Source organism: Siphateles boraxobius, unplaced genomic scaffold (genome assembly GCF_051911475.1).
Source record: "Siphateles boraxobius isolate OS27281-9 unplaced genomic scaffold, OSU_SipBor_1 9, whole genome shotgun sequence".
In the NCBI taxonomy this organism is placed as follows: Eukaryota; Metazoa; Chordata; class Actinopteri; order Cypriniformes; family Leuciscidae; genus Siphateles; species Siphateles boraxobius.
In genome coordinates this window covers 33,461,112-33,476,658 of record NW_027509219.1, presented here as the reverse complement: position 1 = coordinate 33,476,658, position 15,547 = coordinate 33,461,112, and the positions used below count along the sequence as shown (strand labels likewise).

At 35.8% G+C, this 15,547-nt stretch overlaps 2 protein-coding genes across 3 annotated transcripts in view; one reads left to right on the top strand and one right to left on the bottom strand.

Annotated features, from left to right (window-relative positions):
* The window catches only part of LOC143732392 (septin-2), a 39,894-nt gene extending 38,296 nt beyond the window's left edge, over positions 1-1,598 (bottom strand). Inside the window, exon 1 of one of the 2 annotated variants that reach the window (XM_077223414.1) lies at positions 1,472-1,598. The gene's annotated coding sequence lies outside the window, so the exon portion shown is untranslated. The remainder of the gene's footprint in view (positions 1-1,471) is intronic. The other variant, XM_077223413.1, reaches the window with a different exon arrangement.
* Positions 1,599-2,171: 573 nt separating this feature from the next.
* On the top strand, positions 2,172-4,292 carry cldn5a (claudin 5a). Its single transcript, XM_077223420.1, has one exon. The coding sequence runs from the start codon at positions 2,516-2,518 to the stop codon at positions 3,161-3,163; it is 648 nt and encodes a 215-aa protein (XP_077079535.1). The 5' UTR covers positions 2,172-2,515; the 3' UTR covers positions 3,164-4,292.
* The last annotated feature ends 11,255 nt before the right edge of the window (positions 4,293-15,547 follow it).

The window sequence follows — 15,547 nt, the reverse complement described above, 5'->3', positions numbered from 1 at the left end:
GCTCTGGGCATTCGCGGTCGCAGCTCCGCGTAGCAAGCACCAATCCGGTTAGTTATTTTTTCTATAGTCAGTACTCACAAAGGTCTAACGATCAAGATTAACTTAAAAATTGCCCGGAGTTCTCCTTTAAACATTCATCAACTCACACAACAGTTGTGGTAAACAGAAGCTCTAGCATGTTCGCTTGATGTGAACCAATGAGGTTCATCCTCTTGTTACGCAGCACGTTTGAGCTTCTGCGAGAACCAATGAGGTTCATCCTTGTGCATCAAGCAGGTTTGGTTGAGGTTCTGTTTATGTTTGTTGATCAATGTTTTATGTGAAGAAAGCATAAATTTAATCTTTTCATCAAAATGATCGAGACTCTTCAGAATATTTGGTCTAAACCTCTCAATTCATTTGGATTAGTTTTATGATCTCTTTATGAACTTTTTGAAGTGTCAAAGTGGTCGTTGCGTAGCTGTCAATGGAGGGACAGAAATCTCTCAGATTTCATCAAAAATATCTTCATCATTTGTGTTCCAAAGATGAACAAAAGTCTTACAGGTTTGAAACAACATGAGGGTGAGTTTTTAATGACAGAATTTTCATTTTTGGGTGAACTTTCCTTTAATGCATACAAAATATTCCTTCTGTATTTTGCTAATTATATCACCACATTTAGCATGTACATAATGTACGAAAATATTAAAAATATATAATAATTAATTACATAATAGTAATATTGATCATGTAATAATCAATAATAAAATAATAATCAAAACAACATGTTAAGTGTATTGATAAACATAGTGTCATCAATAATCACATATTTAATACTGAATTAAATTCACTATTATATTTATTGTATTATTAGAACATTCTTCTAATGTCTATCACATAGCAACATTAACACACAGAAAATGTGTGGTAAGCATTTTCTCAGAAATACTAAACGAATTCATCAACTGAATTGTTGGCTCCCGGGAGGACATGTTTAAAGTGAGGAGGTTTGCTCCAGGCAGAGAATGTACTATTAAACTGTGAAAAGTGCTGTCAAACTCTGGCCATCATCTCCTCGACTCCCACAAACCCCTGTCTGAATTAACATGATGCCAAATTCCTATGTAACTTATAATTGAAACAACAGATAACCTTGGATAAATTTTTATAGCACCCCATTTGAAGTGAAAACACCTCCTCTCGTCCACACCCTTTTTGATAAAATGTTCTTAATTCAGAGCACATATCACATCTAAAACTGACACGCCCGCACTAAAACAAAACATATGTGTGTCATCTTACAGTTTTAAGAAGAGAAACAAAGTATCGAGAAATACAACTGTATTACTTCATTTGAAATGAAACTTTTGACATGCAACAGTTACTGAAGCCGCTAAGGAACTGACACAAAGTCTCGGCTGATTAATCACTTCCGGATACAAATGCGAAGAAACTTCAACAAACTTTTTTACGCGCCAGAAGCCCTTACCTGTAATAAACGTGTGATAAAACACAAAAACCTGGAGTTTTTTACACCTCCCTTGTTTTCTTTCTTCCAGCAGGCCAATCCAGGGAATCCGGAAACCGCTGCTACAATTCCGCCCTTATCCCATAATGCCTATTTTCTGATGGATTAAGAGACAGGGCGCAATGGAAGCCATTACGGCTCAAGTACCCAATGTGGAGGACGGCCAATAGAGCGGCAAATTAGAGCCAAGATGGCGGAGGCAGGTCACAGTTTCTAGGAGCGGGCTGTTTCCAGTGCTTTCAGCGAACACGTCTAAACAAGAATATATTTTCGTGTTTGGACATGTTTTATAACATATTTTATAATATGATATTTTATTATATGAAATTTTATTAATGAAATTCAAGTCAGATATTTAACTTTTGATAATATTTCAATTTATATATATATATATATATATATATATATATATATATATATATATATATATATATATATATATATATATATATAATATTTATTTATTTGTATTTGTTTTGGTGCTGGCTTGTAGCCTATATAACTATTAGTGATTATATATATATACTCTTTAAAAAAATAAAATTCGTTTATAGACCCCCCTCTTAGACTTTCACACACAAACGCACAGCTTCTCTGCATCCTCATTGGCGTGCAATAGATGCTCTCTTGTGCGATTGGATGAAAGTTTCACTTCAGTCTTCGACAAACACAAACGCATGCACACACCCCTCCTCTTGGCGTAGGCTACCGCTATTATTCCACTCCACTTATTCCCAGTCTAGGAGAAGTCCGTTAGTCAAAGCACAGAGGAGACGGAGCGAGGAGATGCGGTCCACCTGATCAAAGCGCTTCAGTTTCTGTGATTGAAACTTTTGGATAGAAGTTTTTGGAAAGAAAAAACTTTGGAGAGAAGAAGAAACTTTGGAAAAATACTTTAGAAGAAAATAAAACAAGACTCTGGAGAGGAAAGCAGCCTTCCCAGACGTTCCCAAAGTTCTAGAGCAGGTGCACAGATATATTTAAGCACTACAAGGAGTAAAAGAGATGGCCTCCGCGGCTCTGGAGATCCTGGGTCTGATCCTGTGCGTCTTCGGCACGCTCTTGGAGATGGTCGTCTGCGGGCTCCCCACCTGGAAAGTCACCGCCTTCATCGAGGCCAACATCGTGGTGGCGCAGACCATCTGGGAAGGTCTGTGGATGTCGTGCGCGGTGCAGAGCACCGGCCAGATGCAGTGCAAGATCCACGACTCCATGCTCGCTCTCAGCCACGACCTCCAAGCCGCGCGCGCGCTCACGGTCATCTCATCGGTGTTGTGCGTCATCGGGCTGATGGTGGTGATCGCCGGCGCGCAGTGCACCAACTGCATCAAGACGGAGTACGTGAAGGCACGGGTGGTGAACGTCGGAGGGGTCATCTACATCATCAGTGCCATATTCATGCTCGTGCCCCTGTGCTGGATGGCCAACAGCATCATCTCCGACTTCTACAACCCGCAGGTGCCGGCCTCCCAGAAGCGGGAGATCGGGGCGGCTCTCTACATCGGCTGGGCGGCCACCGCGCTTCTGCTGCTCGGGGGAAGCATGCTCTGCTGCTCGTGCCCACCCTCCAGAAACCCCGGCTACTCGGCACAATACGCGCCCAACAAAAGAGCAACACCGAACGGGGACTATGACAAGAGGAATTACGTTTAGACGCTGTTTGAAATGATTTTACAGTACATAAAAAAGTTATTCTGTGTTGCACCAGCTGCAGATGTTTTCGTTCTCTTGTAAAACTTCAGACTGATTTCACTTTTTTAAGCATCTTGGACTACTGATTGGATCAATTTGTTTTATTTAACATCACGTCTTGTGTGGATATGCATTTCTGAAAGGTGAACATTTTTAATAACTTTAGTAACAAACATTATGCAAAGCTTAACAGGTCGTTAAAAAATCCTTCATTCAATGTCCTGAAACATTCATTTGGCTATATATTTCCATACAGTATTCATGAACTGATCTGTTAAACATTATATAATTTTATATGATTAGTTTTTATTTTATTTTAAATCATCCGATTGGCTAAAATGTATTTAATCCTTTAATACTTGTTTTCAGTAACATTATGTTGCTGATAATACGCCGATCATCATCAGTTTATGTACTTTAATGTAACGTGTAAACATAAAACATAAACTACTGATCTGTTAAACATAATGTTTGTTTTTACTCTGAAAGTTATTATAAAGTGTTGCCTCTTTGTTAAAAATGCTGTTTCAAAACTTTATTGATGGTGAAAGAGAAAGAATAATCTGACAAATATATGTTTTAGGTACCTGGAAAAGTTTGTAAGCTTGTAAAAGGCTAAAACCATTAAGTTAGCTGTAGCTGATCAAAGATGTTTACCGATGTGTTCAGTGTGCTGGGGACGTGATGTTATTAGTGTGTAAATCTAGAGGAATCTGCTTTGGCACATTTGCAGAGACTCTTCAACACGAGGAATGTCAGCCAGGACAAACAGCTGGAAAAATGAAGCAACTCCTGACTGATCTGTTACTCTTAGCTCAACCGTCCTTACTGTGGCTCAAAGTGTCATGAGCTGAACAAGAAATAACGTCAAGCATCTACGCTCACTATGGAAAATGTGTGTTTTTGGGATTCTCTTGCCAGTATATTGTGCCTTGCTGTATGCAAACCTTCATGAATCATGTTCCTTGAACTTAAAAGCTCTACATTTAGTTTATTTAGCTCGTCTGAAATGGTTATTTTTTTTGTATTTTTTTTAAATTGTGTATGAATGAATGTTCTTTGGAATAAACATTTACAATTTTGACACAAATATGAAAGTTTGTGTTTAATGCCTCTGTTTGACTAATACTGTACAAACAGTTTCAAAGCGAATACGCTGATCTCACTGCATACAAGTTTACCATCAGATTGCAAAAGCCATTAACATGTTCTTATTTAACTTTCATTCAACCATGTTTGATATAACACCCCACATCTTCTGGGATTTCTGATATTAGTTTTAATGCTAAAAGTCATGAAGGCTTATATTTAGCATTAAAGGGATAGTTCACCTGAAAATTCTGTCATTAATTACTCATGTCATTTCCAAACCCGTAAGATTTTTGTTCATCTTCGAAACACAAATGAAGATATTTTAATACAATTTGAGCGATTTAATTCCCTCCATTGACAGCATAAAGTGATCATAAAACTAATCCATATGAATTGAGCGTTCAAGTCAAAATTTTCTGAAGAGACTCAATCGCTTTATTTGATGAACAGATTGAATTTATTCTTTTATTCACATTTAAACATTCATCATTGAACATAAACAGAAGCTCAACCGAACCTGCTTGATGTGAGAGAACCTCGTGTGAAAGCTCAAACGTGCTGCGTAACAAGAATGAACCTCATTGGTTCTTGCTGAAGCTCAAACGTGATGCGTAACACAAGAATGAACCTCATTGGTTCTTGTAGAAGCTCAAACGTGATGCGTAACACAAGAATGAACCTCATTGGTTCTTGTAGAAGCTCAAACGTGCTGCGTAACACAAGAATGAACCTCATTGGTTCTTGTAGAAGCTCAAACGTGATGCGTAACACAAGAATGAACCTCATTGGTTCTTGTAGAAGCTCAAACGTGCTGCGTAACACAAGAATGAACCTCATTGGTTCTTGTAGAAGCTCAAACGTGATGCGTAACAAGAATGAACCTCATTGGTTCTTGCTGAAGCTCAAACGTGCTGCGTAACACGCGGGAATTCATACGGATAAGTTTTTCGACCTCTTTAACAACTTTTTAAAGTGTCAAAGTGGTAGTTACGTAACTCAGATTTCATCAAAAAGATCTTCATTTGTGTTCTGAAGATGAACAAAAGTTTTATGGGTTTGGAACGACATGAGAGTAATTAATGACAGAATTTTCATTTTTTGGTGAACTGTCCCTTTAAAGTTATAATGAAGGTTCTCACCAATTCATCAAAATGACACTGTGAATATGGGAAGTATTTGACACAGTACCTCAGAACTAAGCGGTTAGAAAATGAAAAACGGTGTACAGTCAGTTGTGAAGTATAAATGAAAAACAGTGTACAGTCAGTTGTGAAGTATAAGTGCAACTGGTTCTCCAAAATTTTGTTTCTGAAGGCTTAGCTGGTCATATGGCCACTCAATGCTACAAAAACACGTCAGTCACACTTAAGAGTGTGTGGCAGGACTGCATGACCTGATTTTACTGGTTAGTACCAGTATAGAAGTGCACTAGTGCAAAAAACACACACTCAGAAAAAGAAGTTTGGAACAACTGACTGTTTACATTCTGGATTCAACAACAACTTTTGTTCTGTTCGCACATTCAGGCCATTTAACTTTTATTTGCCCTGCAAAACATTGCATTTTGTTTCTAGAAGCATTTTTTATCCATCGTAAAACTATCCATAGATTTCCTATAAATAATAAATAAAAAATAATAACTTATCTGGTTTTTAGTTTGCAATAATTGCTAAATTAATCAACTGTAAAGTAAACTACTTCATGAAATTGATGAATTCCTAGTCTTTGCTGAAAGACAATAGTGCAAAAAATGACTGATTGGTTTGATGCTTCCAAGACTGTCATATATTATTCTTGCACATCTACTTTAGCAAAATATACTTTACGTTATTGGATATATATCAAAACAAATGTTCAAGTTTACAAGGCATAAAAAATAATGAGTGACGACACAGAACTGACATCCATCAGCCCTGAACATCAACTATAGATGTATTTATGGTTACACTTATTTTAAGGTGTCCATGTTACTATTGTAATCATGCATTTAAGTACTGTGCAATAATAATTAACTAAATGTATACTTACTATAGCGTTAGGGTTAGGAGTACGGTTTGGTTTTATGGTTAGTTGCACAAATTATGCATAAGTTATAGTTATTACTACAGTAACAATGACACTAAGATAAAGTGTTACTGTATTTATTCAAATCAATCTTACTTTTAGAACAATATTGATGTCAAATTGTTTCTAATCTTACTATAAAAATGTCATTTTTTTTTTTTAAATAGGGCTTGAACAAAACTAGTTAATTTAGTTGTTGCCACAAAAAGTAATTTTGTTGGTTAATAGACATTAAATGCTAGAGCACAAACTCTTTCTGTAGTTTATGGGTTTGTTAACAGCACTGCGTCCCCCGACCCGCCTCTCTCAGTCAACACAATAGAGAGCCTGTATGAATATCCACACCAGTTCTTTCAGCCGGCATTGTGGGATTGTTAGTTCCAGTCAGCCTTTGGAAGCTGAGGAGGTTACGAGGCTGAGTAACGGGTGAGTGTGTGTGTTTTGGGTGGGGAGTTGAGGAGGGCACTCGGGGGAGGTGCCCAGACTTTTTAAAAGGACCTTCCATCCATAATGAAAAGAGGCACATGGGGGCAGCTACGACGTCATTAAAGAATCTTCGTCATGGCAACCGCAAAATAACCTGCTGTTGCCTGGTGACAGGACCCCATAATGTGGCCATATGGATGAAGACAATGGGAGACCCGTCGGCAGACATTCCAAGACATGGATGGGGGAGAGAGAGAGAAAGAGAGAAAAAAATTAGGACATGAATGCGAAGAAAGAATAATCTCTCACATGATTCAAAATATACTGACATAAACAGATCTCACATGCAGAAACCGGATGTCATTTTTGACTAATATCAAAGACTTTCACAAATATTAAAGATTATAGATCAATATTTTACACCAAATAGGTGAATAAACATGCTTGTTTTACAGAGTAAAGCATCAAATGTGCCAAACCCGAGATTATATATATTATTTAAAATGACTCAATAGTCATTAAAGCTTTCCTATATTAGTACAAAGCTGAAGAACAGACACATAGTTTTCTATTTCTTTGAAAGCTGTAGAAAATATTGTATTTTTGCTGGAAAATTTACATTTGTGTACATAACATTTCATTCATATTTCATTTAAATTGAGTAATTTTTAAAGTCAGCATGAAAAAGAGGTTGTGGTAGTCTTTTATTCCCTATTGTGGTGTTTATCCGAGTGAAACGGCTTTTTGAAAGGTGGAGACTTGATTGGATGGTTGTGGTTTGCTATTGGTGGATCTCATGTGAGTGACAGGTTGCTCCGCCCTCGTCATCAGAGAAGAGAAGCTGCAAGAGGAAGGGGAAGTTATTTTGATTCAAGATTATGAGGGCACATGGATTCAAAACAATAATGATGTGTACGGATAAATCACTCATAATAAACACTGCAATATTCATTAATAAATAGGTATTGTCATTTTCAAAGTCATGGTGCCTTTAAAGTTTAGGCTGTATTTGCATTACATGATTTAAGTGACCCAATTCCGATTGTTTCGGATATGGCCCACACATGTGTAAGCAGGAAAAAAGTACATGGATTCCGATATTCCGGTTTCATGCCTCAATCATATTTGAAATATGAAAGTATTTGCGCCTGCCATTCAAGTGTACAGAGCGGATATTCTGTGATGTACGTCATTGAAAAAAACAACGGTGGCTAAGGACGTCTAGCAATGTGCTAATTAATGCTAGCAATGTGTTAAAACATGCTAATTCATGTAAGCAACATGTCAATTAATCCTAGGAATGTGCTAAAACATGATAGGCTAATTCATGCTAACGTTAAAATCTATCTATCTATCATCTATCTATCTATCTATCTATCTGCTTTTTCTGATAGATTGCATTGCGTTCAAAACATTAAAATATTAAACTACTTTTAGCTTCAAAGTACTTCGAACTGAAAACCTTCAAACTTAAAGCTTTTTAAACTTTTGAAGACTTTCTGGTCCAGCTTTTATATCTAGATAACAGTGATAACTATAGTAAGAAAGGGAAGTAAGTAAAGTCACCTTAAAATAAAGTTTTGCCATGTTTTTTTCTGAAACGTTTATGTTGAACGTTCATCTAATGTTTTTAAATGTTATTTGTTTCAGAATGTTCAGAGAACATTCAAAAGTAACATTCCCATAATATTTGAAGAATGATAAAATGGAATGTTTACTTCACGTTCACATAAAGAACGTTTTTCAAACTTTTAAAAAACTGGACATTTTGAACCTTCAGGGAACATTCAGAAAAAAACATTATTATGGGAATGTTTTCTAAAGTTCTTAGAATAGATTATTGTTAGGCGGTTGGTTGGACAAATATATAGTCCTGCCCTAAATTCATGCCATTGGTTGAGTCAACATTGCCTTGTCAGTAAGTAGGAACCATATTGGTTGAAATTATGAATATAAATCCAAATTTTTCTTTAAGGAAATTTCCTGCAACATTCCATAAATGCATCTGAGAAGCGATGAGAATTATTTTTCTGTCTCTCCCACACACACGCAAACACACACACACACACACGACAGGTTCTCATGACGCCGCACTGACCTCTGCTCTCCAAAGGTCAGGTGTCATTTCCAGCTTCACATTACTGACCAGTTGTGATGTCATCAAACACACCATCGCCACGGTGATGGTCCGTGTGAACAACCTCTCACTAACACAGATTAGTCACCGTCCAGACTCTCGCTGTCAATCAAATGATGTGCTCGCAAACGGCCATCTTTCCTACGTGAGATGAAATGAGAAATTATCCTATAGTTGCATCAAGATAAATCTTCAGACATCATCATGTCTTTATATACACTAGCGTTCAACATTTTTAAAACAGTAAGATTTTTGAACTGTTTTCTATTTGAATATGTTAAAACTGAAATTTATTCCTGTGATCAAAGCTGAATTTTCAGCATCATTACTCCAGTCTTCAGTGTCACATGATCCTTCAGAAATCATTCTAATATGATGATTTGCTACTCAGGAAACATTTCTGATTATTATTGACGTTGAAAACAGTTGTGCTGCTTTTTTCAGGATTCTTTGATATACAAATATCATAAGAACAGCATTTATTTGAAATTCTTTGTTGCATTATACATTTATCAATTTAATTAATCCTTGCTGACTAAAATAACCTTACAGTTCCTAAAATGTTGAATACTAGTGTATGGCCTAACTTTATAACGTCATAAAAAATGAAAGTTCGTCTTTCAAAGCTTGTGATTCAAGAACACGCTCGAGAGTGTTTTGAGTGCGTTTATGTGAGGTTCATGATGCTGAACGGTTACCGGACAACAGAATCATCAGACTTCCTGTTTAAGGGTCAGCTGGACAGGAAGCAGGAAGGAAGTTAATAAGGAGGGGCATGATGATGTGTGTATTTGAGTGCCTAATTATGCGTTAAATATGGGAGTGTCATCATAATCAAGGAAAAATGATGCATGGAAACGTGCGACAAGTCATTAAGTCCGGTGCAAAAATCAGGAAGTTTTGTTTCTCAGTTGTGGTTTGTGTAAATATAAGTGCTGTCTCAAGTTCTGTTTTCATTTGCGCCTCAGGTGAACACTGCTGATCATTTTGCACTTATAAAATTTACAGTACAATTAAAGTACAAAAATGTAAAGAAGGCTATAAAAATGTATGAAAAATAAAAACACAGAAACGAGTCAATAGCTGTCAGTGTCTTATTGTGAACTACAACCGAATCTACTAAGAATGGTTGTCGGTAATTGAAATAAAGCTGAAATAAAAACATAAATATTAGATTGAAAAAAAGAAATTGAAAAAGAAATGCTGTCTGCGCAACTGAGTGAAATAAGTTTACGTTGAAGTGCTAATATTAAACCAAAATAAGAAATATTTAATGCTATTTAAAAAAAAACTAATAACAAAACAAATAGCAAAATATATATAAAACATAAAAGCTAGTTAAAAATATACTATTATAGTATAGAAATAATAAAATAGTTGTCATATAGAACATCAAGATTTAGAAGAATTTGAAGTTCATATTGAGATTTAGACAAATATTGAGAAGAGCAGGTGTCTCCAACCTTTTTTCATTTGAGAGCTACTTTTTAAAAAAAGATAGTGGCCGAGAGCTACTCATGTAATACAATACTTTAATCTCTTAAATAATGTCTCATAACTCTCATATTAACAACTATATAAACTGTTTTAGACCTTTAAAAGTGTTTTTGTAGGCCCATATATGTCACCCTTAAATGTCAGAGAAAAGAACAGAATCAGAGATACATTTTTTTAAAGAAAATTGTACTTTGCATATTATACTGTAAAAACAAAACATAATTATAGTTGATTTTATAGTGCATCTTAACTAGATATGAAATGGCATGGAAATTTCATTTCATGATTATAGTGACCAAAATGATCACGGTTATCACAGAATCCTGTTCAAAAAGTACTAATACTACACAATAAAATCAATACACTAAGTTTTATGTCGAAAACCAGCAAATGACAAATATAATTAGCATTAATATGCACTTTTTGTTTACATGAACATTAAAATAACAACATTAAAAATGATGGCCAGATTTTAAAGGAGTACTGGACATTATCTACTATGCAGCCTACAAGTTCAAATAAAGTTTTGACAAAAAAAGATGTATAAAAAGAAACCTTGCATATTTCAGCCTTTTAATCATTTTTATAAAAAGAATGAGTCAAAAAAGATAAATTACTGACTTTTACAATGCACATTAGCTTATCTTTTATTATTAATAGTAAAATTCGGTCCGGTTTTCCCGTGGCGTCTGTCGTTGCTATACAACCATGCACTGCGCTCTCTACAATGACATAGAAGTTTTAGCTGATGCATTTTTTCATCTCACTGCGCCTGGAAAAAATGAGCGCGTCGCTTCAATTATGAGCTTCCTACATTTGAAATAACGAACTTGAGCGCGCAAAAGACGCGATATGTGAACGGCCCCTTGGCGAGCTACCTCCAATCAGGCCACGAGCTACTGGTAGCTCGCGAGCGACGTGTTGGAGACCCCTGCTCTAGAGGAGACAGAAGGGAGATTACTGTACTTCTCTTCGAAGAGCAACACCTCACATATTAACTCTCATGTCATTTGTGATATTTCTGTCCTGTGGGAACACTGAGTGGCAGCGGTGACGGAACCCTGCAGGTTCCGGAATGTCTGGGAGTGATTCTGGAATGTTCTTAATGAAATATGGAATGTGTGCAGGTTGAAAGTGAACTGGACTGGACGAGGGTTTAACCTCCCGCTGCGACTCCGGCTTACAGACACAGTCTGGGTTATATGAGACGGCTTTTCTTCTTCAGAGATCAGAGATTTACAGCGGTTCATTACAACAAAAGGAACAACATTCCCCTAATTAAAGATGTTGGGTTTATATGTTTTAAGGGGACTTTCCATAGATGTAATGGTTTTTATACTTTACAAACTGTATATTCTCTCCCCTTACACTAACACTACCCCAAAACCTGCCCATCACACAACACTTTCTGCATGTTTACATTTAAAAAACAAGAAAACCAAACATAATTTAGTGTGATTTATAAGATGTTTTCCTCATGAGGAATAAAAAAAAGTCTACACACACGAAATTGTCTTCTCAGTAGGACAGCGTTTTAATTGGCTGTTGTTGGATTCTTCATGGATGTTTGACCATCTTTGCTCTTATTCTTAAGAGCATGTTCATTCTCTCTCTCTCTCTCTCTCTCTCTCTCTCTCTCTCTCTCTCTCTCACACACACACACACACGCACGCACGCACACGCACACACACTATAGCTCTTTACAGTTACTGTATGACAACTGTTGACGGATTTGTGTCTGTCTGAAACATGTGAGACACTTCTGATACTTAAATGAAATATAACTGTGAAGTCCATTAACTACTAAACTGTTCAAAAGTTTGGGGTTGGTAAGATTTTTTAATGTTTTGAATGAAATCTCTTCTGCTCATCAAGGCTGTGTTTATTTGATCAAAAATACAGTAAAAACCGTAATATTTTTTAAAAAATATTAATTTAAAATAACTGTTTTCTATTTAAATATGTTTAAAATGTTGCTTATTCCTGTGATCAAAGCTGAATTTTCAGCATCATTACTCGAGTCTTCAGTGTCACATGATCCTTGGGGTGATCCAAAAATCTTAATTTTTTAGATTTTAATATGCAAACGACACATTTCTGAGCGCTTTATTAAACAGAAATTTGCTGTTGGTGTATTAGCCTAAAACAACATGCTCGCCAGATTGTTGATCTAAATAGCCCTATGTTGTTAGAAATTACTGTTTACCAGGTTTTAGGTTTTGGTCATTTCCTTGATTTAAATTTTTTTTATTATTTTTTTTAAATTAAAACTCACATCATAAAGTTTGATATTTTTTTTACTTTGAGCAATTCTGGATCTATAATTGACTCTTCTTAGGAGCATATAAAACAAAACAGCTCCTTGGAAAAATGAAATGTAATATTGTAGTAGTTATAAACAAAGGTTTATTTTAGTTCAGATTAGTTTGAGGGCAGCAATTGTATTCATAATGTCAAAATAAAACCGACGTAATGTTACTTGAAGGCATTATAGCCTACTATTCCTGCCAATCTTCCATGGTTGCAGTTAGTGTTACTACAGTAAATCCATGGTGAATGTTGCTGATCTGTGGACACTGGATAGTTCATTCATGGCACAATGTTTCTTCCTGGTTTCCACGTCAGTGCTGTTTGATCCGTTAATAACGGAGAAATGTGAATGTTTCTCACTAGATCTCGCAGGAGTCGCATCGATATTATTACAGACTGTGACAAATTCAAATGCTGCCTTTACTGAATCTCTTATTAGCGCTGTGTAGTAACCATAGGTAGTAACAGTGTCGCAAGATCGGCTCGCGCTGCTTTGGTCCAAACTGATAAACGTTCCGTCAACCACACAATAACGAGCAGTTTCGTTCCGCTTGCATTACGTTTTCCATTTGATGTTGGGCAATATTGTGGTGGCTCAGGCGGATTATGAGCGCGCTTACCACGCGCAACACGCCTACATTTGAAATAATGAAATTTTGGTCGGCAGGAAAAATGGCCTATACCCAACCCCCCCAAAATAATCCCCGGTTCTACACGATTCACGTAAATGACCCAATTGACCAAGAAAACGGCGATTGTCGCCGAAAAGCGACAAGTTTGCAGGTGTGCAAATAAATGCATCCTTGCTGAGTAAAAGTGTTAATTTCTTTCCAAAATGAAAATCTTTACGGGTGAAAGACATGCATTATAACATGCATTGCTTAATGTTTTTGAGGACCACGGGGTCTGAACGGATGAAGCCCACCCAAAAGTGATGGAGAGTCTCTCTCTCTCTCACAAACACACACAGACACACACACATACACACACTGATGACTTCTATTGTTTGTGGTTATCCAGAGCAGATAATCCTCACGGGATCAAACCATTCAAGAACAGAGCGAGAGAAGAAAACAACTGCAGAGCTACACGCCGTAAAACCACAGAAAGAGACTTTTGTTCATAATAACATCAAATTCTTGTTAATGTAATCTTAAAAAATCAGAATAAAAGAAAAAAAGATATGCATTTCTACACAATGCTAGCTAACTAGAGCAAGGCAGCTGTGCATCTAACCAGTTATTACATTCCATCCAAGCAGCTTAGTGGAAAAACAGCAACCCGCATCACTGTTATTACTGCACATCATAACCACAATCTCAGAAGAAAAGGTTCTATATGGAACCTTAAAGGGTTCCATCAGCTGCTTCATATAAATATAACCTTTTAGGGGGTTCCAATCATGGGATCATTTTATGGATACAGTTTTAATGAATTCTTTTGGTTTTAATTCATTTAATTTTGATCAAATTTTATGAATTGAACAGCTCGTAAACATACATTATCATTACAAAATTAACTCGTTAAACATTTTACTTCAAAACGTGTAGAGTTAGGAACAGTCTAAGTATTAAATTTAGAGTACTAAATGTAGTACTAAAGAACACAATGTCAGAACGTGAGAGGAAAAAAAAGGAAACGGGCAAAGAAGATAGACAGTTGACTCATGCTTTGATAATAACCCATGATACATAAACACATCCACCCAGTCATTAGGGGAGAGGACTCTCATCTGTACAGTAGAGGGTATAGTCCTGTCCCGCCAACACTTCAAAGGCATAGTTCACCCAAAAATCAAATTCTCATCATTTACTCACCCTCATGTCGTTCCAAACCGGCATGACTTTATTTCTGCCGTGGAACACGAATGGAGACGTTTCGCAGAATGTGTGGAAAACAGCAGTGCGGTAGACATTGAAAGTATCTGGTGATTTATACTGTTTAGCTAAAAAATAAAAAAGACACAAAAGCAGAATTAAAAACCTTAGTGAACATGAACAATACTTATCCAGCATTAATCTTGGTTAATTGATAAAAATAAATGTTTAAATGAAAATTTATTAATTTGCCCTTTGACCTACATTAATATTAACAGAAAATGTAATTTTATTAAATAACATTAACAAAGATTAGTAAATGTTAAAAAATGTATTGCTCATTATATTTTTGTTAATATATTAACTAATGTTAACAAATGAGACCTTATTTTAAAGTGTTACAATAAATATTCAATATTTACTAAAAGGGTTTCAAACATTAAATCTAATTCATACTTACATTTCAGACGGTTTGTCACAAAGCTATAGTTTCAGAAGATACACGGCCTTTCAACATTTTAAAAAAATCATTAAGGTTTTGTAGAATAAATGAGTACATTTCAGTTTTCCAAAGAAAAAAGTGATAATTCAAAACTGGTTATTCTAGTTTTTAAAATGTTCATATGTATTGTAGATTATAAAACAGAAGTATTTTCTTTTTTTTACTGATAAAGACCATTTAAAGCCAACATAAAAGCATTAACACAAATATTTAAGTCAGTCCATGTTAATCCAAAGGAAATGTGTTTGTCTTAATCGCTCATCAAAATGTAATAAGCACCAGTTGGAGGCACTTTTGTCCATCCAATACATTTCACATGGATACAATTCTCCTTCACAGAACATCCGTCACTTAAAAACATCATGTTATGGAATTAAAACATCTTGCCAAGTTATGTTGAACTTAAAAAAGCTTCAAATTTTTTAACAGACCATCTGACTGTCGCAAAACTATTTTAAAAATACTAATCAAACAAACTTTTAATCAATAATTCTAGAAAC